Genomic DNA, 24366 nt, shown 5'->3' on the forward strand with positions numbered 1-24366 from the left:
TGGGTGAATTTATTATGGGGAACAAGGAAATGGCAGATGAGTTGAATAGGTACTTTGGATCTGTCTTCACTAGGGAAGACACAAGCAATCTCCCAGATACAGTAGTGGCTGAAGGAACGAGGGTAATGGACGAACTGAAGGGCATTTATATTAGGCAGGAAATGGTGTTGGATAGACTGTTAGGTCTGAAGGCTGATAAGTCCCCGGGACCTGATGGTCTGCATCCTAGGGTACTTAAGGAGGTGGCTCTAGAAACTGTGGAAACGTTGGTAATTATTTTCCAAGGTTCTATAGATTCAGGATCAGTTCCTGCGGATTGGAGGGTGGCAAATGTTGTCCCACTTTTCAAGAAAGGAGGGAGAGAGAAAACAGGAAATTACAGACCGGTTAGCCTGATGTCAGTGGTGGGAAAGATGCTCGAGTCAATTATAAAAGATGAAATTACGACTCATTTGGATAGCAGTAACAGGATAGGTCAGAGTCAGCATGGATTTACGAAGGGGAAATCGTGCTTGACTAATCTTCTGGAATTTTTTGAGGATGTATCTATGAAGATGGATAAGGGAGAGCCAGTGGATGTAGTGTACCTGGACTTTCAGAAAGCCTTTGATAAAGTCCCGCATAGGAGATTGGTGAACAAAATTAGGGCACATGGTATTGGGGGCAAAATACTGAGTTGGATTGAAAATTGGCTGGCTGACAGGAAGCTAAGTGTAGTGATAAACGGGTCCCTTTCGGAATGGCAGGCAGTGACCAATGGGGTACCACAAGGTTTGGTGCTGGGACCGCAGCTGTTTACGATATATATTAATGACATAGACGAAGGCATTAGAAATAATATTAGCAAATTTGCTGATGACACAAAGTTGGGTGGCAGCGTGAAATGTGAGGAGGATGTTATTAGAATACAGGGTGACTTGGACAGGCTCGGTGAGTGGACGGATGCATGGCAGATGCAGTTTAATGTGGATAAATGTGTGGTTACACACTTTGGTGGCAAGAACAGGAAGGCAGATTACTATCTCAATGGAGTCAAGTTAGGTAAAGGGGAAGCACAACAAGATCTAGGTGTTCTTGTACATCAGTCAATGAAAGCGAGCATGCAGGTACAGCAGGTAGTGAAGAAAGCTAACAGCATGCTGGCCTTCATCACAAGAGGAATTGAGTATAGGAGCAAAGAGGTCCTTCTGCAGCTGTACAGGGCCCTGGTGAGACCGCACCTGGAGTATTGTGTGCAGTTTTGGTCTCCAAATTTGAGGAAGGACATTCTTGCTTTTGAGGGAGTGCAGCGTAGGCTCACAAGGCCAATTCCCGGAATGGCAGGACTATCATATGTTGAAAGATTGGAGCGACTGGGCTTGTATACTCCTGAGTTTAGAAGGATGAGAGGGGATCTTATTGAGGTGTATAAGATTATTAAGGGATTGGACAGTCTGGAGGTAGGAAGCATGTTTCCGCTGATGGGTGAGTCCAGAACCAGAGGCCACAGTTTAAAAATAAGCGGTAGGCCATTTAGAACAGAGTTGAGGAAAAACTTCTTCACCCAGAGAGTGGTGGATATATGGAGTGCTCTGCCCCAGAAGGCAGTGGAGGCCAACTCTCTGGATGCTTTCAAGAAAGAGATAGACAGAGCTCTTAAAGATAGTGGAATCAAGGGTTATGGGGATAAGGCAGAAACAGGATAGTGATTGTGGATGATCAGCCATGATCATAATGAATGGTGGTGCTGGCTCGAAGGGCCGAATGGCCTACTCCAGCATCAATTGTCTACTGTCTATTAAGCAATACGGAAACAAAAAATGAGCTCATTAATAATCTTACTGTACACAAACCTACAGGGATGAGTGATCGTATCATAAAATCCGCATGATGTTTGAAAGTACGGTAATTCAATCTGAAGCCAGGGTGTTAAATTTGAACAAAAGAAACTTTGAAGGTATGAGGGGCAAACTGGCTGAGGTGGACTGGGAATGTACATTAAAAAATATGGCAGTATAAAGAAATCATATTTTGTTTTAAAAGCTTATCACAGCTTACAGCAACTATACATTCCTGGAAGGTACAAAGTCCCCAAAAGTCAGTTAACCATGGTTATTAAAGGAAGTTAAGGATCTTATAGCATTAAAAGAATGGCCTGTATTTTGCTAGAAATAGTTGTAAAAAATTAAGATTGGGAGGTTATTTGAAAACAGCAAAAGAGAACCAAGGAACTGATAAAGGCAGAATAGAATATGAAATTAAACTAATAAAAAACATAAAGAAAATGTAAAAGCTTCTACAGGTACAATAAATGGGAACATTTTGTTAAAACACATGTGGGTCATTTACAGGAAAATTTATAATGAGAAATACAAAAATAGTAGAGAAGCTAAATGATTACTTCTCTTCTATCTTCCTCAATGATGTCAGAAGTTATATCTCAGAATTAGAGATTCAAGGGACGAAGAAGAATAAATAATTGAAGCAAATTAATAAGAAGGTTATATTGGCAAAATTGTAGGACTGTAGGTTGAAATGTTGTCTGCTTCTGATATTCCATATCTTGTAGTGTTGAAAAGCATATCTGTGGAGATAATGAAAGCATTGGTGATCATCTTCCAAAACTCTACAGATTCTGGAATAGTTCTTGCAGATTGGAAGGTAATAATTATTACTCCATCATTTAAAAAGGGAAGAATGGAGAACATTGATAACTACAGACCTGTTAGCATCAGTAGTAGGGAAAATGCTAGTTACTATTAGAAGTCACTATTTCATGTAATAAATGGATACTTGGATAATGATGCTCTGATCGAGCATTGTCAGCATGAATCTGTGAATGGGAAATAATGTTTGGCGAACCTGTTGTAGTCCTTTGAGGATGTCACTGAGAAAATTGATAAAGGGGAGCTAGTTAACAGAGCATACCTAGATTTTCAGAAAGCTTTTAATGAACTCCCCTGCAGATAGTTGATAAGCAAATTAAATTATAAAGGATAGGAGCTGTATATCTTGGAAACTTAACATTTCCTAAAGGCTAAACCTCACAAAAAGGACTGCCCAATATCAGAACAAAAATACAGTTGAGCAAAGAATATATAAATGGGGTTGAGACACAGAATTGCTATGAATTAACGGAACAGCAGACAGGCTCTGGGAACAAAATGACCTAGACTTATGTTTCCAGTTCCCATTTAATATTTCAAATTAATGCAATTTTGTCAAGAGCCAAACTCCAATATCAACTCTTTGTCTCAACAGATGCAGTGTGATCCAACAGTACTTTAGCATTATAATAAAATGTGAGGCTGGATGAACACAGCAGGCCAAGCAGCATCTCAGGAGCACAAAAGCTGACGTTTCGGGCCTAGACCCTTCATCAGAGAGGGGGATGGGGGGAGGGAACTGGAATAAATAGGGAGAGAGGGGGAGGCGGACCGAAGATGGAGAGTAAAGAAGATAGGTGGAGAGGGTGTAGGTGGGGAGGTAGGGAGGGGATAGGTCAGTCCAGGGAAGACGGACAGGTCAAGGAGGTGGGATGAGGTTAGTAGGTAGCTGGGGGTGCGGCTTGGGGTGGGAGGAAGGGATGGGTGAGAGGAAGAACCGGTTAGGGAGGCAGAGACAGGTTGGACTGGTTTTGGGATGCAGTGGGTGGGCGGGAAGAGCTGGGCTGGTTGTGTGGTGCAGTGGGGGGAGGGGATGCACTGGGCTGGTTTAGGGATGCAGTAGGGGAAGGGGAGATTTTGAAACTGGTGAAGTCCACATTGATACCATATGGCTGCAGGGTTCCCAGGCGGAATATGAGTTGCTGTTCCTGCAACCTTCGGGTGGCATCATTGTGGCAGTGCAGGAGGCCCATGATGGACATGTCATCAAGAGAATGGGAGGGGGAGTGGAAATGGTTTGCGACTGGGAGGTGCAGTTGTTTGTTGCGAACTGAGCGGAGGTGTTCTGCAAAGCGGTCCCCAAGCCTCCGCTTGGTTTCCCCAATGTAGAGGAAGCCGCACCGGGTACAGTGGATGCAGTATACCACATTGGCAGATGTTTTGTTGCGAACTGAGCGGAGGTGTTCTGCAAAGCGGTCCCCAAGCCTCCGCTTGGTTTCCCCATTTGTTGCGAACTGAGCGGAGGTGTTCTGCAAAGCGGTCCCCAAGCCTCCGCTTGGTTTCCCCATTTGTTGCGAACTGAGCGGAGGTGTTCTGCAAAGCGGTCCCCAAGCCTCCGCTTGGTTTCCCCATTTGTTGCGAACTGAGCGGAGGTGTTCTGTAAAGCGGTCCCCAAGCCTCCGCTTGGTTTCCCCATTTGTTGCGAACTGAGCGGAGGCGTTCTGCAAAGCGGTCCCCAAGCCTCCGCTTGGTTTCCCCTTCTTTACTCTCTATCTTCGGTCCGCCTCCCCCTCTCTCCCTATTTATTCCAGTTCCCTCCCCCCATCCCCCTCTCTGATGAAGGGTCTAGGCCCGAAACGTCAGCTTTTGTGCTCCTGAGATGCTGCTTGGCCTGCTGTGTTCATCCAGCCTCACATTTTATTATCTTGGAATCTCCAGCATCTGCAGTTCCCATTATCTCTAGTACTTTAGCATTACCTGTTTTTACTTCAAACTGCCAGCATCTACAGTATTTTGCTTTTCTATTTCCTAGTTACACTCTACACACACTTGCATGTGTGCGTGCATATGTAAATTTATATCTATACAACTTTACATCGCAGACGTGCAAACAAACACATGCACAAACATGTGTGCATACTATATACAAGGATACACCCAAAGGCAGACACACACATGCTGACACTTTCAAATACACAAACATTTACCTCATAAAAGAACATAATGCTGACTTCTTTACACAGGAATCATAACAGGAATCAGAGGGACAGGTGAAGAGAACAACATGTCATTCTCTCTGGGAATGCAATTTCTTAATAAGGGACTTGACTGCCAATTAACCTAACAAGTCAACGTAACATCAGAGGCAATGCAATGATCTTGTCTATGTATGAGTCCATGAGGATACTGTGTACCAACTGGCCTATTGTCATGCAGTCGGTTTAAATAAAGGCCTACCTTTTGAATTTATTTTGGACTTCGTTTCTGAAATTGACAAATGGAAGTCCATTGAGTCCAGTCCAGCTGTCTTCAGTGTCCAGAAATTCTGGGGTTGCTTGATGAGTTGAAACACCAAACAAATGGAGAACAGGAATGGTTTGCACCCATTTTATGATTCCCTGATTAATACACCTCAACATCATCCGCTTCAGTAATGTTTCAATTCTATAAAAATGATTTCAGATATATTAAAGCATGGAAATTCAGATTCACTTAAAGTAGCACTATGACTCATTCATTGTTTTGATATATGAAACCACAGAAGACATCATCTGTAACTTTTTCTTTGTCACAGTGCATACCACCCTAATGTTACCTTCACAGAGTTGGAAAATAAAGCCATACATTTTCACTTTTACATCTTAAAGGTGCCTTGGAGTAAAATTAACATTAAATATAAGTTTTATACAATGAGTAAAATCAGGATAAGGTATGTGAAAGCAGCTGCATAACATCTTATAGCTCATCCGTAGGAACAAATCACCATCTGAGCTAGCTCAATTTGCTCTGGGCAGCTGAGGGCCAATATAACATGACTACATTAAGATCACATGTTGAAGAAATTTGTAATGAAAGGTCACTGAAACTCTTCCTCTCCGTGCATGCTACCTGATCTGCTGTGCATCCCAGTAGTTTTGTATTTTTTCAGATCTCCAGCATCTGCAGTATATTGCTTTTGTATTAAGGCCAGAGTCCAATGAACAGTGCAGGAGGGCATACCTAAAAACTTGGTGAAGTTACAATACAGAACTAGTTGCATGCCAAACAGTGGCAACAGCATGCAACAGACAGGGCTAAGCAAATCCTCAATAAAGTGATTATATCAAAGATGTGAAGTCATGCCACATATGGTCATGAAAGGGTGGATAAACAATTCCTGAAGGAGGAAGCTCCACAAACATTCCCATCTTCAATAATAGGGAGCCCATACACATTAACACAAACAACAAGGCTAAAACGTTTACAGTCATCTTCAGCCAGAAGTGCTGAATGATTCATCTTGCCTTTTCCTGAGGTCACCAGTGTCACAGATGCCAGCTTTCAACGAATTCACTTCAAATGATATCAAGAAATGGTGCTAGGCTCTGAACACTACAAAAGCTATTGGCCCTAAACACATTTCAGCAAGAGTACTGAAGTACTGGACAAAAGAATTGAACTGCACAGGCGAGATGAGAACGATTGCCTTTGATATCGAGGTAGCTTTCGACTAAGTAGGGCATCAGGGAGCCATAGCTAAACTAGAATCAATGGGAATCAGATGAAAATTTCCTGTTGGTTGGTCTCCAAAAAGCACAAAGGAAGAAAATTCTGGTTGCTGCAGGTCAATCACCTCAGCCCCAGGACAATACTGCAAAACTTTCTGAGGTGAGTGCCCTAGGCCTAACCATCTGCTTCATCAATGATCTTCTCTCCATCATGTGATCAGAAGTGGGCAGGTTCACTGATGGACGCACACTGTTCAGTACCATTCCTCAGATAATGAAGCAGTCTGTGTCCATTTGCAGCAAGACCTAGACAAGTGACAAATGGCAAGTAACGCTTGTTCAAGTGCCAGGCAATGATCATCTCCAACAAGACAGAATCTAACCAGTAACCTTTGATGTTCAATTGCATTACCCTTGCTGAAAACCTCACTGTCAACAAACTGAATGTAACTATTGCCCAGAAACTGCACTGGGCAAAACATATAAATCACATGGCTACAAAAGCAGATCACAGGTTAGGAATTCTGCAATGATTTGCACACCAGTTGCTACCCAATGCCTGTCCACCATTTTAGTCACAAAATAGGCTCGTGAATGTACATTCCAATCACCTGGATGACTGCAGCTCCAGCACACTAGTAGCTTGGCACTACGCAGGACAGAACAGCCTGTCTGACGAATATCCCAACCACAACTTCAACATTTGCTTCCTTTATTATAATTGCACAGTGGCAGCAGTGTGTCAAAAGAAGAACTGCAGTAACTCACCAAGCATCCTTTCACAGCACCTTCCAAATCCACAACCTCTACCACCTAAACGGGCGAAAATACCAGATGAACGGGAACAACGTCACCACAACTTCTCCTCCAACTTATACACCATTCTGACCTGGAACTATATTGCTGCTCCTTCATTGTCACTGGCTCAAAATCCTAAAACTCCTTCCCTAACAGCACTGTTGGCTGTCTCCACACCCGAGGCCTGTAGCAAAAAGGCAGCTCACCACCACCTTCTCCAGGGCAACTTTGGATGGACAAAAAATGCTGGCCTAGCCAGTAATGCCGACATAAGAGATTCCATGAAACTATTTGAAAATGAACAGGAATTCCCACTGTATAAAATATGAACTTGAAACATGGAAAACTAAAATATTCATGAAATGTTTCTTTGTAATTTATGACTTCCAAAATTAGCACTGCTTTCTTACATAAACCAAGGCTTGCACAACCTCTGTTATATTAAACAGACCAAACAGAATCAAATTTTTAAGTGCCACCATGGCACAGGCAACACATGTTTGTAAATCACTTTGTAAATCAAAAGCACAAACGCTTTTGTTTTATTTATACAGTTCTTACTTTTCCCCAAAATGGAAGCTTTCTTTAAGTGACTTGAATTCCTTGGTAAGAGTATTTACTGAATTTTGTTGCACGCAGAGAAGATCACAAAGTGTATGTAAATCAGATTTTTGTACTTCAAGGTCATAGGTGCCAGCCAGGTACAGGAGTAGCACTCCAGTTCGTAGACGGTTTTGCACAGAACTTGTCTCAGATTTTGAAGCTTGATTTTCTGGACACTGCGCTCTTTCTTTCAAAACCTTGAAAAGGAGATTCTTAACCTAAACAACAAACACAACAGAATCTAAACTTTTTTTTCAAAAGCACTTCCAGTCAGTGTGGAGAGAAAACAATAAACATGCATTAGTATCAGGGTCTTACTACAGAACCAATTCCACTTGAAATTGAGCACCAGACTATCTTTTTGTTTGGTTCAATTTAGAAGTATTTAACACACTTCCAAAATATTCTCTTATCTGTCTTCTTTCAAGTATAGCATGACTTTCTTTTCGTAAAACGGAAGGTATCTTCCTTGCCTTGGAATGATTTGGGCATCGGCAAGAAAGTTGGGAGAATTGATCTGCACTGCAAAGCTTCACACTGTTGACAGTAAAAGAAGTCTCATTTTGCAAACAAAGGCTGAATGTCGAGAGGCCTATTCAGATGCATTATTATCCTCATTATAATTCATTTCAGCTCATTGATCATCAATTTCCTGTCCTCCTATCAACCAAACAGAAATCAGCCAGTGACTATTCCCAACATTGAAGTCAGAGCAGTGACACTGTGGCGCCAGGTTGCCGCTTCCCAGCATGGGCCTTCTTCAATCACCAACATCTCAGGGCTTGATTCAAGGATCAGGGCCAAAAACGACACAATCTATTTCTGGTATGATTTGACCCATAGTTTATAGTATTAAAGTTAACATGATATAAAATATATCAAATCATAAACACCAGGCATGACTTGCACCTAATTAGTGATTTAATCTAACACTCTACAAAGTGTAAAATAGACAAACAAAAGAATTAAATGATCTTCCACAGTCATACCAATGCCAGGGGAAAAGTACAAAAAGCAGCATCTACAGTACAAATTAGCATGCCATGTAGAAATACAATTAGCTATCTTCAGAAGGATGTGTTAGAAAAGAGGGCAGTATCCTGTGATTTTATCCAACCTTTTTTGACTTTTTTTAAAAGTAAGGTATGGAGAATGGGGAATTTTTTAATCAAAATATTTCCATGCAAAGATTTCATGTTAAAACTGTCTTAAATACTGTTTATACACACTCAGAGGAAAACAATATTTCAAACACAACTAATTTCTGTGTACAAATTCATATATTATGAATCGAATGGCTCCTTACACCACTTGAAAATTCTACTTACTTCTTTCTCACCAATCAAAAGGGAAGACCAATTAACTGGTCGGTTTTCGAAGACCATGGGATTCTTATAAACCTCATAGAATTGCCGCAATTGATTCAGAAAACTCTTCAAATTTTTCTCATTCCATGTTGAAAGAATGTTAAACATTGACTCCACCAAGATTTCACCAGCTATTAGTTTTCCTTTCGTTACATCGGTGTTTTTACTCCATTTAAAGATATTCTTAACACGGGCTTTGAAACCTCCTTCAGGGGCTGCACAGATAATATCATCATACTGATGCCATTCTGCATAAATATAAATACAATCTTTTAGAAGTAAAATACATGAAAGTACCAAAAATGCATGAGATTCTTTCAGACCCGAGCATCAACTGTTTATCTACTTTTCTTCTTAAATGATACAATGCCTTGCCTAAATCTGTTTGGATTTTTCATAGAAATCATAGAAACTCTACAGTGTGGAAGCACACCATTCAGCTCATCAGGTTCACAGTCAGAAGAGCATCCCATCCCGATCCTCCCCTGCTAAGCTATCCCTATAACTCTGCAAATTCCCATGACTAATCCACCTAGCCTGCAGAAACCCACACAGACATCAGGGAGAAAGTGCAAACTCCACACAGTTTCCTGAAGGTAGAATTGAATCCTGGTCCCTGGCGCTGTATGGCAGCAGTGCTAACCACTGAGCCACGGTGTCGTTGTGGGGCGAGGGTGTAACTGGCACAACAGTTAAGGGGGAAGTTTAATGGGTTTCATATATTTGACTTTGTGAAAGGCATTCAGTAAAGAACTTACGAGATTAACTTGGAGTGAGCAGGTTAATGAAAAGTAAGTAGGAATAAATGGGCAACCTTCGGGCTGTAATTAGTGAATGCTGGGATCTCAGCTATTTACAACCTGCATTAAATGACTTCACGAACAGAGTATTACGCAGCCAGGACTCAATGTTTGCTCTCTTGCTGTGCGCAATTTATAGTAATGATGGAGACATGAATGTAGGAAATTTGATCAGTAAGTTTATAGTTGTGTGGTGATCTTCTAATCTCAAGATAAGTGCTGGTCAGATGGGCAAAACAGTAGCAGATGTACTTTGATAGTAAAAGAGTGAAATGATGCATTTTTGGAGGACTCAAGGCAAGGTAGTATACAATGAACAGAAGGAACATGAGATATACTGAGAATCAGAGAGATCTTGGTGTGCATATCCACAGCTCCTTGAAGACAACTGGCTAGGTGGACAGAATGGTTATTGAGCTACTTGCCTTTATGAGTTTAGGTATTGAATACAAAAACAGGGTGGTAATGATGAAGCTGTATAAGGCACGAGCGGAGTACTGTGTGCAGTTTTAGTCACCACATTATAGAACCAATATAATTTTACTGGACAGCTTATGGAGGAGATGTTCTGGACTGGAATGTTTCAGCTATGAAGGGAGACTATGTAAGCTTGGGCTGTTTTCCATGGAGCAGAATAGACTGAGGGGTAATCTCATTAAGGTCTACAAAATAATGAGTGGTATGGACAGAGTACAAAGAAACTTTTCCACTTACTCGAGGGGTCTGTAACCTGGCAGCATAGAATTAAGGTAAGGGGCAGAAGAGTTTGGAGACGATTTAAAGGAAAATGCTTTCACGTACAGTGTATCGGGGAATCTGGAACTCACTGCCTAAGAAGGTGGTAGAGATGGGAAACTTCACAACACATAAGTAATATTTGCCACTTGAAACAGTTTATCTTTATTCTATCAAAACAATTACAATTTTGAACACCTCTACCGAATCTCCCTTTAATCTCTCTAATGTGAAAAGCGCAGTCCCAGTTTGTCGACAGTGTGGATACAAAGATGGCTTATTTACACAGTGTGCATCAGTATGGATCTTCTTCTGTGTTCTGCCCTTGCAAGGATAACATATTCAATCCAACAATTTGCGATAAACTGAATACTGGAATATTTATAAGGTGCCCCTTTTGTGCTCAATCTGTCTGATGATAAAACACATCTCACACTAAAACATGCATGTATAGACAAACATTTATTCATTCATATATTAACAGAAAATATATTTATTCTATAAAAAATACACATAGGCACACATGCTATTGCTCATAACATTATTTCCTATTTTTCATCTAAATCTAAAATCACTTGCTGGTTATGACTACAGCATTATGTGAAAATAAAAAAATGTCAATTTAAAAACTGAAACTGTTTATGGAACCAGCAGTAAAACAGGCCAGCAGTGCACAGTTACATACCTCCTTCAAAAACCAGGTCTGGTTTAATACATAAACAACGATTAGTGATACAACCATCAGGCGTATCCCACTTATAAATCGTTTCATATTCAGTTTTATCACTGTGCATTTTACAGACTGCATATTTATAAGGCAAATGTTTTCCAATTATATTTTTGTGAGCAAATAGATGTCCTTCGATTAAGTAACCATGCTCTTTCAAGTTCCTGTTAAAGAGAAACGAATAACATAGCTCATTGATTTATCTGAACAAGTCATATATGGATGAACTATTTAGATCCCTACTGATCACTTAATGAAGTGTAATTATTCTACATTTAGAAGCGTGATCAAACCTTGAGTTGGAGTGTCAAGGTGTTGTATTACATAAAAATTTGCAGACTGATACAAGACATTCCAGAATTTTGGTCCCCCAAACTTATTCTATTATTCACCAGAAATGTGTCAACCGCCATTAAATGAACAAAAGATGTAGTAAAGGGAATTCTAAATTTTATCAGAAACAAAAGCAAAGTTCCTGGAAAAGCTCAGCAGGTCTGGCAGCGTCTGTGAAGGAAAAAACTGAGGAAGGGTTCTGAGGGAGGGTCACTGGACCCAAAACGCTAACTCTGTTTTCTCCTTCACAGATGCTGCCAGACCTGCTGAGCTTTTCCAGCAACTTTGTCTTTGTCCCTGATTTACAGCATCTGCAGTTCTTTCCGTTTTTAATCTAAACTTTATCCCTTTTGTGTGGACAGGTGTTCCTGAATTTCTACCTTAAAAAGTCTGGTTACAATTTTCAGATCTTGCCCCCAGCCCTGGACTCCCAGATCAAAGGAAATAGTATCTTTCTATCTATTCTAGAGCTGTCATGTGTCAACGATAACTCTTCATAATTTTGATGGGGGGAGGAGTGTATTATAAATATATGGTTTGGAAGACTTACATGTTGGGACTGTGAGTTTAACTTAAGAGTAAAATGGATGAATGAGGGCAATCATGTGACCTGATCTGACTTCTGGCTGATAAGTTTGGTTAGGTTGATAGGAGAACAAGAGTCCAAACTGAGAGATTTATTGAGCATAGCGTGAAGTTCTCACACCTGGGAATAAAAGCAATGGCAGCTTTACTAGCAATGAATAAATGTTCCATTTGCTGGTGCTTGGGCAGAACAAGAGAGGGAAAGGTCAGCAATTGGTTTGGTTAGTAGAGAGAAGCTGTAACTTCTCTGAAAACCACCAAAGCAGGATATGGGTAGGATGTGGTCTTTAGTTGAAGAAACATATCCCACAGTCATTCAAGATCTCTGGGAGAGTCATGTGGCATGGCTCGGTGGAAGTGGGGATGGGTCTTGGGGGTTTGGGGTGAAAGAAGAATCATCAGAGCAAGATTTATGTCGGTGGCATACTTGGAAGTTCTCTGAAAACTAAAGAGGAGTACCCAGAGACAGTCACACAAACTTTTAACAGCGAAAATATAAACCAGGGAGGATGGGAGTGACTGTCTTTTTTTTATTTTTGTTATATAAATTTATGAGATTTAGAATGTTATTTCTTGTAAGTTTGGGTTATGGTCTTGAGTTAGTAACCTGCAGGTTTCTGTACATCCAAAATTCATAATTAATTTGCAGAGAGCCTCCTTGTAGTGCAGTGGTAGTGTTCGTACCCCTAAATTGAAAGGCCAAGTTCAAATCTCACCTGCTCCAGAGGTGTGTAATAACATCTCTGAACAGGTTGATTAGGAATTTGGGTTTTTTTTTAATTAACTTGTATGGTACTTTTAAAACAGTTTTTGAGACCTGGCTTTACAGTGAATGAGTTTTTATGGACCACTATTGAATTTATTTCTGCTTATCTTAGATTATTTCGTGAGCCAACATGGTAAATAATGGCACGTCGCGGTTTGTTAGACTTCTGGAACTTGATTAATTAAGCTTAAGGGAAACACTCATAGGTTAAAACGGGAGACTTTTAGTTTCTGTTTTACTTTGAGTTTTGGGCAGTCTCAAGAAATTCATGGAATAGGATGGCTGTGTAAACCACTGCTCCTGAGAAGGGAATGTTGTACAGTGAACAAGGTTACTTTAGGGTGAAGAGATTGTGTTAATCCCAAAGCAGAAGTATTAGCATGAAACCCGAAGACATTAATTAAAGTGAATACATTGAAGCTCATATGTATAATAGCTCCAGGGAAAAAAATCTTCAGTTGCAGTCTAAAACAGGGTGTATTTAGCGGTGTCTTTTTCCTTTTCAATGTATGAAGGAGTGTTCCGGATTAACAGGAGAATGCTTTTATTCTGTTTGTTATTAAACTTCTGTTTTATTGCCAAAGCAAAACCATTGCATGCTTATGTTTTAGTTAGAAATCACTTTGTAAAATCAAAATATAATCTATGTAGCCAGATGCCTGTCTGGGATCTGATTTCTCTGGTAATAACATCAGTTAGGATCTAAAACAGTTATAATGAGTGCAATTTCACAGGGAGTAATACATAATCACAGTGTGAGATTTTCAACTGTATTAAAAATAAAGGGGTCAAGATCTTTTCCAGACTTGAGTATAAGGTGCCTATTAAAATAGGGTTTAGTCAATGGCTTTGATTTGTTACAGTAAAATTTGAAAATTTGTCAGCTGATTCAGTTTAGTCAATTCAAATACCTTAAGTTATCAGTCCCTCTGAAGATTCTAACAAATATCGTGAAAATTGGGATCAAATCAGTCCTTAACTTTCTACATTGTGGGGAATATACCCTAATTTGTGTAATCTCCCCTTGCGATTTATCCTTTGGAAGTCTTAGCTATCAGTTTAGTAAAGCTATTCTGCACTGACCTGCAAATCACCAAGCCCCTGTCCCCGTCACCTCCCCCAACAAAGTCCAGAATTGCTCTCAGGCCTCCACATTTGCACTAACCAGAGTTTTGTGGATCTGTGGTTCTAATCATCTGCATTCTAGTATTGTAGGAGTGAAGGCCAGCTTGTCAATAGCTTTTCTGATTTTTTTTTGCAACTGCTCAAGACTTTTGAAAGTTGTAACTGGACCTCCGAGGCTATAGAATCTTTCTGGGTGGTCACCAAATAGAAATGCTCCTGTTCAAACCTTTTTAGGTCCAAAGTAGGTAACCTCATGTTTACATACAATGAAATCCTTTTGCTACAGTTTTGTCTATTTTGTCTATTTACCAAGATATCTGAAGTTTTAGACTTTCATCTATACTGCTTACAATGTCTACAATGGAATTAGCAAGGAATTTAGATTTCTGGCTTTCTATCTCATCAGCCACGAGCTAGCTGAATGATGGAGCAGGCTCGGCAGGCCAAACAACCTACACCCATTCTGAATTCAAACATTTGTCTGTATTGTGCATGTCATTAATGTATACAGAACAAATGAGGCACAAAACAGATTATACTGGGATTAGTCACAGTTTGCTAATTAGAATACCTATCCATTTTCCCTTGTGTTTTGCCTTCTGTCCCTCAGTGAACTTTCTAACCATGTCAGTAGGTTTCCTTCAATTCCACAAGCTTCTAACATCTTATAGGAGGGACTTTACCAAGTGCCTTCTGGAAGTTCATAAAAATTTAATCTATAGATCTTTCCCTGTATGCTGCTTCGGTTTAAGTGATATTAGAAAGCCATAAGACAGTCATCTACCTGTCCTTATAAAGCAGAAAAAAAATCAAATTTCTTACAAGCCTCTACTGCAAATGCATTCAATGTTATAATTTTATTAATGTAAGACTCAGTTTTTAGAATAAAATTAAATGTTTTTTTTTCAATCTACAATATCTAAAGAGAAAGGGCTTGCAAATTTGGCTGAAATAGAATCAGATCTGTTCAAGGAAAGGATTTGAACTGATTCATATCCAGGATCCAAGTTAACTATTTTTTAATCAGGATACCAGCTTCTAAATGGAAAACAATTTTAAGTTCAGTAACATACAGATGGACAAGAACAGAAGCTGTTCCTTACAGTAACTATGTATTCTCACCTCTGCAACCCTGCCTAATTCCATCACAGCCTAAGAACAGCTGTTGCTGAAATCCTAATCTATGCCATTTTTAATTTGAGATCTGATTCTTCTGAAGCATTCCTGTCATTGCCAGTCTCTTTTCTACCGTGCTACACCCTCCATAAATGTGAGTTTAGCTTAAACATTGCCACAAGCGCCCTATTTCATATCAGGTCTCACTTACCCATTATCCTCATGCTCACTGACATATATTGGCTCAATTTAAAATTCTTAATGGTACTTTTTAATTCCTGCATGGTTTTAACCTGTTCTAGGCTCTACACAGCCATCACTCCTCCAGTTCAGGCCTCTTCCACATCCATCACAATGTTAATGATGTGAAGAAAAAAATCAGAGTTAATGTTTCGGATCCAGTGATCCTTCCTCAGAACCCAAAATGTTAACTCTGATAATTTCCTCGCAGATATTGCCAGACCTGCTGAGTTTTTCTAGCAACTTCTGTTTTTGTTCCTGATCTACATCATCCGTAATCCTTTCGGATTTTAATTGTACTGCTTTAAGCTTTGGAATTTCTTTCCTAAATCTCTCTGCCTCTCTATCTTTGCTTGCTCCTCAAAACCTGCCCTAATATTAGCTTGCAATAATGTTCGTGTTTTATTTCATCTTATTATGTCATTAAAATTGTCACATAAATACAAATTGTCATTGTTGTGAAACAAATATTTCATTTTGCTCGAGTCATAATAAACTAAAACAAAAATGCTGTTTTGAAAGAACACAAACAGCAAAGTAAGTAAAGAGGTAACATACTTGGTTACAGACATCTCCACTTTAGGCATCTTCCAGTCATCGTCAAGGCCTCTCACAGTTACCATATCGAATTCTGGGTTGAATTTAAAATCCTTCGACAACAATGCATGGAAATAAATGACTACAGTGTCTACCTGTGATAAAGGCATGCTCCTGTTGATCAAAAATATATGTACTTGTTTAAACAAAGCTCTAATCATAGAAAAACACAAAATATTTAATATTCCATTTTACCATATTTGCAGCTTTACAGTATTATATGACATTCAACTTAAACTTCCAAGAAATTTAATTAGTGGTCCAAAGTTTACAATAACAATCACAGAAAAACTGTCAGCACCACTGTCTTTACTCCTCTGAAACCAACAGAAACTTCTAGAGAACACATATTCAGTTCAAGACAGAAATCTAGATGCTTCTGCTAGTGATCTGCCATAGGTTGTGCTGCTCAAGGCCAAGCAGATTGTAGTCAACTGAGAGATCAGCAATCTGAGAAAAACTTATCCCTTTATGTGATGCGTATTGCTGTTAATACTCTTGGAAACAAAAGTTACAAATTGTTGAATGGGAAGTATTTTGGTTTTTAACAGTAGTACCAAGTTCATGACCATGACTGACAAACCTGTTGAGACCTAAAAAACTGGGGACACTTGTGAAATATCAAACTTCTTCATTATAATTAGAAAATTGACATTAAAGTGTTGGCTTTTGTTTCAGCTTCAATCTTAATCTTATTTTAATTCCTGCCTAACAGCATTATAAATGTATTAACACCAATGGGATGCCATGGTCCAAGAAGGTCACTCATCACCACCTTCTCAAAGGCAATTAGGGAAATAAAATAAACATTGATTCAATCAGTGAAGCCCGTGTCTCCTGAAGAATTTTTTAAGAATTCCAATAAATTTCCTTGGTCTGTCAAATTTAATTAAAAGAACGGATAAAAGTGAATTTTACTTTCTAGTTTGCACATCAGGTTGACTGTTTACCCTGTTAAATTAAATCACTATTGCTGGAAAACTGGAGATTTCCTTGACTTGATGCAACTTTTAAACTTAGGTAGGAAAGGAAAATTCCAGCACATGGAGATCACAAGACCTTTGAGGGCAGTATTCTTCAAGATAAGTGGTCAGCATTATCAGTGCATCAATGACCTTGATGTTCATGCTGGATTTATAAAGTCAACCATCCCAATATAGCTGATCACAGCTGTGACAGGCTTTTGTCAGTGGGTAAACTGCAAGCAGACACATCCTCGGAAGACAAGTCTTTATCATTCTTTCAGAGAATGTGGGAGTTACTGGCTAGAACAGCATAAAATATTCATTCCTAATTTCCCCTGAGAAGATGGTGGACCACTATAATTCCTACAGTACCAGAGGGCTCCTAGTGCTATCAGGAAAGGAGTCCCAGGATTTTGATCCAAAAACAACAAAGCAACCGCAGGAAGTGCTACACTTGCCCCAAACCTCCTCCCTCACCCACATCCCAGGGCCCAAGAAGACTTACCACATCAAGCACATGTTCATCTGCACATCTGCCAATGTGGTATACTGCATCCGCTGTACCTGTTGTGGCTTCCTCTACATTGGGGAAACCAAGCGGAGGCTTGGGAACTGCTTTGCAGAACACCTACGCCTGGTTTGCAATAAACAACTATACGTCCCAGTTGCGAACCATTTGAACTCCCCCTCGGATTCCTTAGACGACATGTCCATCCTGGCCCTCCTGCAGTTCCAAAATGATGCCACCTGAAGGTTGCAGGAACAGCAACTCATATTCCGCTTGGGAACCCTGGTACATGCAGCCCAATGGTATCAATGTGGATTTCACCAGCTTCAAAAGCTCACCTCCCCCCAGTGCATCCCAAAACCAGCCCAGCTTGTGCTCGCCTCGCTAACCTATTCTTCCTCTCACCTATCCCTTCCTCCCACCTCAAGCTGCACCTCCATTTCCTCCCTACTAACCTCATCCCGCCCCCTTGACCTGTCCGTCCTCCCCGGACTCACCTATCCCCTCCCTACCTCCCTGCCTATACTCTCCTCTCCACCTATCTTCTCCTCTATACATCTTCGATCCGCCTCCCCCTCTCTCCCTATTTATTTCAAAATCCTCTCCCCACCCCCTTTTCTGATGAAGGGTCTAGGCCCGAAGCATCAGCTTTTGTGCTCCTAAGGTGCTGCTTGGCCTGCTGTGTTCATCCAGCTCCACACTTTGTTATCAAAGGAACAGTAATAAAATTCCAAGTCATGATGACGCACAGCTCAAAGGGGACATTTTTCTTGAGGTTCTGTTTCCACACGTCTTTTGCCCTCGAGCTTGCCCAAACTTTTCTGGGTAACAAAGGTCACAAATTTGGAAAGTATTGTAAAAAAAACTTGGTAAGTTGCTGTGAGTTCACACTGCTGCTACTGTGCACAAATGGGAGAAAAAGTGAATGCTGAAGGTGGTGGATTGAGCGCCAGTCAAGCAATTGCCTTGTCCTGTATTTTGTTGAGCCTCTCTAATGTTTTTGAGGCTATATCAACCCTTGCAACTGAGGAATATTCCATCACACTCCTGACCAGCACTTTGTAGACTGTGTCCAAGTCTTTGGAGACTAGGCTCACAGAAATCAACAATACCGCTTCTGACCTTATGACGGATGAAATGTCATCGATAATGCTGTCGTGACATAGTGGCTCAGTGGTTAGCACTGCTGCCTCATAGCACCAGAGTCTTGAGTTTGATTCTACCCTTGGGCAACAGGCTGTGTAGAGTTTGCACATTCTCCCCGTGTCTGCATGGGTTTCTTCCGGGTGTTCTGGTTTCCTCCCACAGTCTAAAGACGTGCGGATTAGGTGGATTGGCCTTGCTAAATTGCCCACAGTGTTCAGGGATGGGTGGGTTATAGGGGGACAGTTCTGGGTGGGATACTTTGAGGGTCAGTGTGAACTTGTTGGACCAAGTGGCCTGTTTCCACACTGTAGGGATTCTACTCTACAACAGACAAAGGCCTTAGATAGTACCCCAAAAAATTCCTGCCATGAAGAATTAGGACTGAGATAGTTGTGGCTATTGAAGGTCAATCATCTTCCTTTGCACGAGGCATGACTCCAACCAGTATCTCACATGATTCTGATTCCAGTTTTGCTAAAGCTTCTTTAAGCCATATGCAGTCAAATGTTGCATGGAAACTGAGAGAAGTCATTCTCTTCACCACTAGAGTTCTGCTCTTGTCTCCATGTTAGGACCATTGCTGCCATGAGGCCAGAGGCTGAGTGGTCCCGTCATGGTTCAAAGTAACCGTCACTGAGCAAGGGTCATGAATCTCTTTTATCACTTTGCTGATGATCGTACATAAATTAATCATATCGTTATTAGGCCAACAGGATTTGCCCTACTTTTTGATGGATGTACAAGGGCAACTTTCCATGTCGTCAGATAGGGATCAATGTTGTAGTTGTTCTAGAACAGCTTGACCCAGGGCACAGCCAATTCAGGCACGGTGGCTCAGTGGTTAGCACTGCAGCCTCACAGCGCCAGGTACCCAGGTTCGATTCCAGCCTCGGGTGACTGTCTGTGCGGAGTTTGCACATTCTCCCCGTGTCTGCGTGAGTTTCTTCCGGGTGCTCCTGTTTCCTCCCACAGTCCAAAGATGTGCAGGTTAGGTGGATCGGCCATGCATAATTGCCAGTAGTGTTCAGGGGTGTGGGGGTTATGGGGGGATGGTTCTGGGTGGGATGCTTCAAGTGGTGGTGTGGACTTGTTGGACCAAAGGGCCTGTTTCCACACTGTAGGGAATCTAATCTACTGGTGCCGAAACCTTGCCAGTGTCCACTGCCTTGCAATGCCTATTGTCTTCAGTTATTCCTTCATATCACATAGTGAATAAAATTGTCTGAAGAACAGCATCTAAAATCATGATGAGGAAGATCCCAAGACAGATCCCCTCAGCATTGCTGAAGATGCATGCAAATGTTTCAGGCTTGTGTTTTTTTGACTCAGGATGTGGGTGTTGCTGGGTGGCCAGCACTTATTGGCCAGCCTAGTTGCCTTTGAAATGGTAGTGGCGACAACCTTCTTGAATCACTGCAGTCCATGTGCTGTAGGTAGACCCACAGTGCCCTTGAGGAGGGAATTCCACTGATTTTGCACTGATGTTGGGCTTCCACATTGTTGAAGATGTTTGTGGATTCTCAAATTCTTGTTACTTTGTTAAATTGTGTACATTAATTCATGACTGGATGATGTTGAGTTTCAGAGTTTAGTCACAATCTGACGATAATGGGATTAATTAACTCTAGCTGCTTCTGCTGTCTGGCACATAAGTAGGCCAGCGACTGAGGGTGACTGAGAGGGAGATTGGCCTGCTGTGTTCATCCAGCCTCACATTTTATTATCTTGGAATTCTCCAGCATCTGCAGTTCCCATTATCTCTGAGAGGGAGAAGCATCACTTTGTCGCATACATTAGAGCCTGAAAGCAGTCACCCGCACCCAAGAAACATCACATCACTGTAGCGTTTCCCTCCCTTATTCCTCCTCTAACCCGAAAAAAGGAGAAGAGAGATGTGCTATTGAAAATTTGTCAGTAGCAGAGTGAACAGTAAGGTGTTGGCTTGAGAAGCTTTGGTGAGCAGTGGCTCAGCAAAAAGAACAGGTAAACTCGGAAGAAGTCCTTTTAACTTTCCATCTTAGTCTTAGAGCATTTGAGATGGTAGTTAAAGCAGCAGCATGCGCCTCCTTCAGGATATGGGAGCTCAGGGAGACTTTAATAATCCCAGATGTCTACATCTGTGTGAAGTACACCCAGTTGCAGCTCCTAGGAGACTATGTTCGGGAGCTGGAGTTGGAGCTGGAGCTGGATGCACTCAGAATCATCCAAGATGCTGAATGCATCATTGATAAAAGCTTTAGACAGGTGCTCACATTTAAGGTGCAGGCAGACAGAAGCTGGGCAACCACCAGGAAAGGCAAAGGGAGCAGGCAGAGGGTGCAGAATACCCTGTGGCTATTCTCATTGAAAAAACACAACATTTTGGATACTGTTGTGGTGGGTGATGACTGTTCAGGGGAAAGCAGCAGTAGCCAGGTCAGTGGCACTCCGACTGGTTCTGGAGTACAGTGGGTAAAGGTAAAGGGAAACAGGGCCTTAGTGATAGGAGACTCGATAGTCAGGGGGACAGACAGGAGATTCTATGGCCGCAGACAGGAATCCAGGATGGTGTTTTGCTTCCTGGGTGCCAGGGTCCAGGATGTCTTGGAGCGGCTGCAGAACGTTTTCAACAGTGGTGGTGGTGGTGGGGGGGGGGGTGGGCCGCGAGCAGCCAGAAGTCATTGTGCACGTTGGCACAAATGACATTGGTACAAACAGGGATGAGGTGCTGCAAAGTGATTATAAAGGGCTAAGGATAAAGTTAAAAACCAGGACCTCAATGGCGGTAATCTCCGGATTACTTCCAGCACCATTTGCTGATATCAGTAAGAGGAGGATATGGCAGATGAATGCACTGTTAAAGAATTGGTACAGCAGGCAGGAATTCAAATTCCTGGATCATTGGGAACTTTTCTGGGGCAGAGAAAAGTTCAGGGGAGACAGGGTGCACCTGAACTGGAGAGGGACCAATATCCTGGCGGGCAAATTTGCAAATATTGCTAGGGAGGATTTAAAATAGATTGTCGGGGGATGGGATCCTTAACAGTAGGGAGGAAAGTGCAAGGCTAGAAGGAGATATAGTAATCAAAAATAGCAAATTGAAGAGGTTGGTCGGGCTGGAACAGGTTAGGTTGTGAGGAATGCCCGTTAGATTAACCTGCATCTATTTCAATGCAAGGGGGCTGACAGGTAAGGCCAATGAACTCAGGGCGTGGGTAGGTACATGGGGCTGGGATACTGTAGTCATTACAGAAACATGGCTTTGGGAGGGACTAGACTGGTAGCTTAATGTGTCAGGGTACAGGCAGGACAGAGGTAGAGGAAAGAAGGGAGTGGTAGGTGCATTTTTTGATTAAGGAGAGTATCACAGCAGCAGTCAGAGATGAAATAACTGAGGGATCATCCAGGGAGGCAATAAGAAGGGGATGATGACGTTAATGGGATTGTACTATAGGCCCCCAAATAGTCAATGGGAATTAGAGGAATAAATATGCAAGGAGATTGAAAAGACTTGCAGGAGAAAAAGGGTTGTCATAGTAGGGGATTTTAATTTTCCTAACACAGACTGGGACTGCCATACTGTTAAGGGCTTAGATGGGGTGGAATTTGTTAAGTGTGTCCAAGAACATTTCTTCAAGCAGTATATAGAGGGTCCTACTCGGCAAGGGGCAAAACTCGATCTACTCTTAGGAAATTGGGCAAGACAGGTGTCTGAGGTGACGGTGGTGTAGCTCCAAGGGACCAGTGACCGCAATTCTATTAATTTTAAAATAGTTACGAAAAAGGACAATACTGGTCCACAGGTTCAAGTTCTAAATTGGGGCAAGGCGAATTTTGTTGGAATTACACAGGAACTTGCAGGGGTTGATTGGAGTAGTTTGTTTGTAGGCAAAGGAACCTCTGGTAAGTGGGAGGCCTTTAAAGGGGTGATAGCTAGAGTTCAAGGTCTATATGTTACTGAGAGGATAAAGGGCGTGGTTGGCAGGAGTAGGGAACCCTGGATGACAAGAGATATTGAGGCTTTGACCAGAAAAACAAGAGAATCCCAGGAGGTATGTAAGGTATACAGGAGTTTATTGAAGAAAATTCAGAGGTTGAAAAAGGGTGCATGAGTTTTCTTTGGCTGAGAAGATTATGGTGAATCCAAAGAGATTCTTTGAGTATATTAAAGGAAAAAGAATAATTAGAGAGAGAAAAGGATCCCTGAAGGACCAAAGTGGATATGTATTGTGGAACTACAGGAGATGGGTGAGGTCGTCAAACAATATTTCTCCCCTGTGTTTACCATGGAGAAGGACATGAAGGCTTGGGAACTTGGGGAAATCAGCGGTGATATCGAGGGGGCAGTCTAAATGACAGCAGAAGAGGTGTTGGAAGTGTTAGGATATATGAAGGTGGATAAATCTCCTGGACCTGTTCAGATATATCCAAGAACCCTGCAAGAGGCTAGAGAAGAAATTACAGAAGCCCTTGCTGATATATCTGCATCATCAGAAGCCATGGGCGAGGTCCCAGAAGACTAGAGGGTAGTGAATGTTGTGCCCTTATTCAAGGAGGGCTGCAAAGAAACACCTGAGAATTATAGACCAGTGAGCTTAATATCAGTGGTAGGCAAGTTACTTGAGAAGATTCTGAGGAATAGGATATACGTATTTATGAAGTCAGGGTTTGATGAGGAGTAGTCAGCATGGCTTTGTTCATGGGAAAGCATGCCTCGACAATTTGTTAGAATTCTTTGATGAAGTGACCAGGAAGGTTGCTGAGGGCAGGGGAGTAGATGTAGTTTATATGGATTTCAGTAAGACCTTTGATAAGATTCCACATGGTAGGCTGCTCTGCAAGGTTAGATCGCATGGAATCCAGGGAGAGCTGGCAAACTGGATACACAATTGACTTGATGGTAGGAAGCAGAGAGTAATAGTGGAAGGAAGGATGCTTATCGCACTAGAGCCGGTGGCTAGTAGAGTGCCTCAGGGGTCAGTGCTGGGCCCACTGCTATTGTTACCTATATCAATGATTTGGATGGGAATGTACAATCATGATTAGTAAGTTTGCAGATGACATTAAAATAGGTGGTATTGTGGACAATGAGGAAGGTTATCGGAAATTGCAGCAGGATCTTGATCAGCTGGGAAAGTGAGTCAAGAAATGGCAAATGAAGGGTCTAGGTCCGAAATGTCAGCCTTCCTGCTCCTATGATGCTGCTTGGCCTGCTGTGTTCATCCAGCTCTACACCTTGTTATCTCAAATTCTCCAGCATCTGCAGTTCCAACTATCTCCTCACATCATGTTATGTGGCACTTTCACAATGCTAAATAGCTCAGACTATGAACAGATCTTGCACCTCAAAACTGGGCTTTGGGCCATCAACTACAGCATAATTGTACTCATAGTCTGGCATATCCCCACTCAACCAATAGCATCGTGTCAGGGGATCATCTCTGGTTCAATGGAGTGTGCAAGACAGCAATGCCAGAAGCAGCAACAGGCATACCTAAAAATGATGTGTCAACCTGGTGAAACTAACAAACAGCACTACTTGCATGCCAAACAGCATAGGCAGGAAATGTAGATACATCAAAGAGATCTCACAACCCTAACAGATCAGATCTAAACTTTGTAGTCCTGCCATGTCCAGCCATGAATTGTGGCGGAGAATTAAACAATTCACTGGAGAACGAGGA

The 24366-nt window shown here is 41.6% G+C and overlaps 1 protein-coding gene across 8 annotated transcripts in view; it reads right to left on the reverse strand.

Moving 5' to 3' along the window:
- Positions 1 to 24366, reverse strand: part of LOC125463570 (E3 ubiquitin-protein ligase rnf213-alpha-like) — a 205762-nt gene that overhangs the window by 139870 nt on the left and 41526 nt on the right. For all 8 annotated transcript variants that reach the window (XM_048554962.2, XM_048554967.2, XM_048554969.2 and 5 more), the window contains 5 exons: positions 16046 to 16198; positions 11281 to 11486; positions 9022 to 9308; positions 7652 to 7911; positions 5043 to 5249 (listed from right to left, as the gene is read on the reverse strand). In XM_048554962.2, the coding sequence (XP_048410919.2) occupies positions 5043 to 5249; positions 7652 to 7911; positions 9022 to 9308; positions 11281 to 11486; positions 16046 to 16198 (1113 nt within the window). The remainder of the gene's footprint in view (positions 1 to 5042; positions 5250 to 7651; positions 7912 to 9021; positions 9309 to 11280; positions 11487 to 16045; positions 16199 to 24366) is intronic.

This window comes from Stegostoma tigrinum, chromosome 22 (assembly GCF_030684315.1).
Source record: "Stegostoma tigrinum isolate sSteTig4 chromosome 22, sSteTig4.hap1, whole genome shotgun sequence".
NCBI lineage: Eukaryota > Metazoa > Chordata > Chondrichthyes > Orectolobiformes > Stegostomatidae > Stegostoma > Stegostoma tigrinum.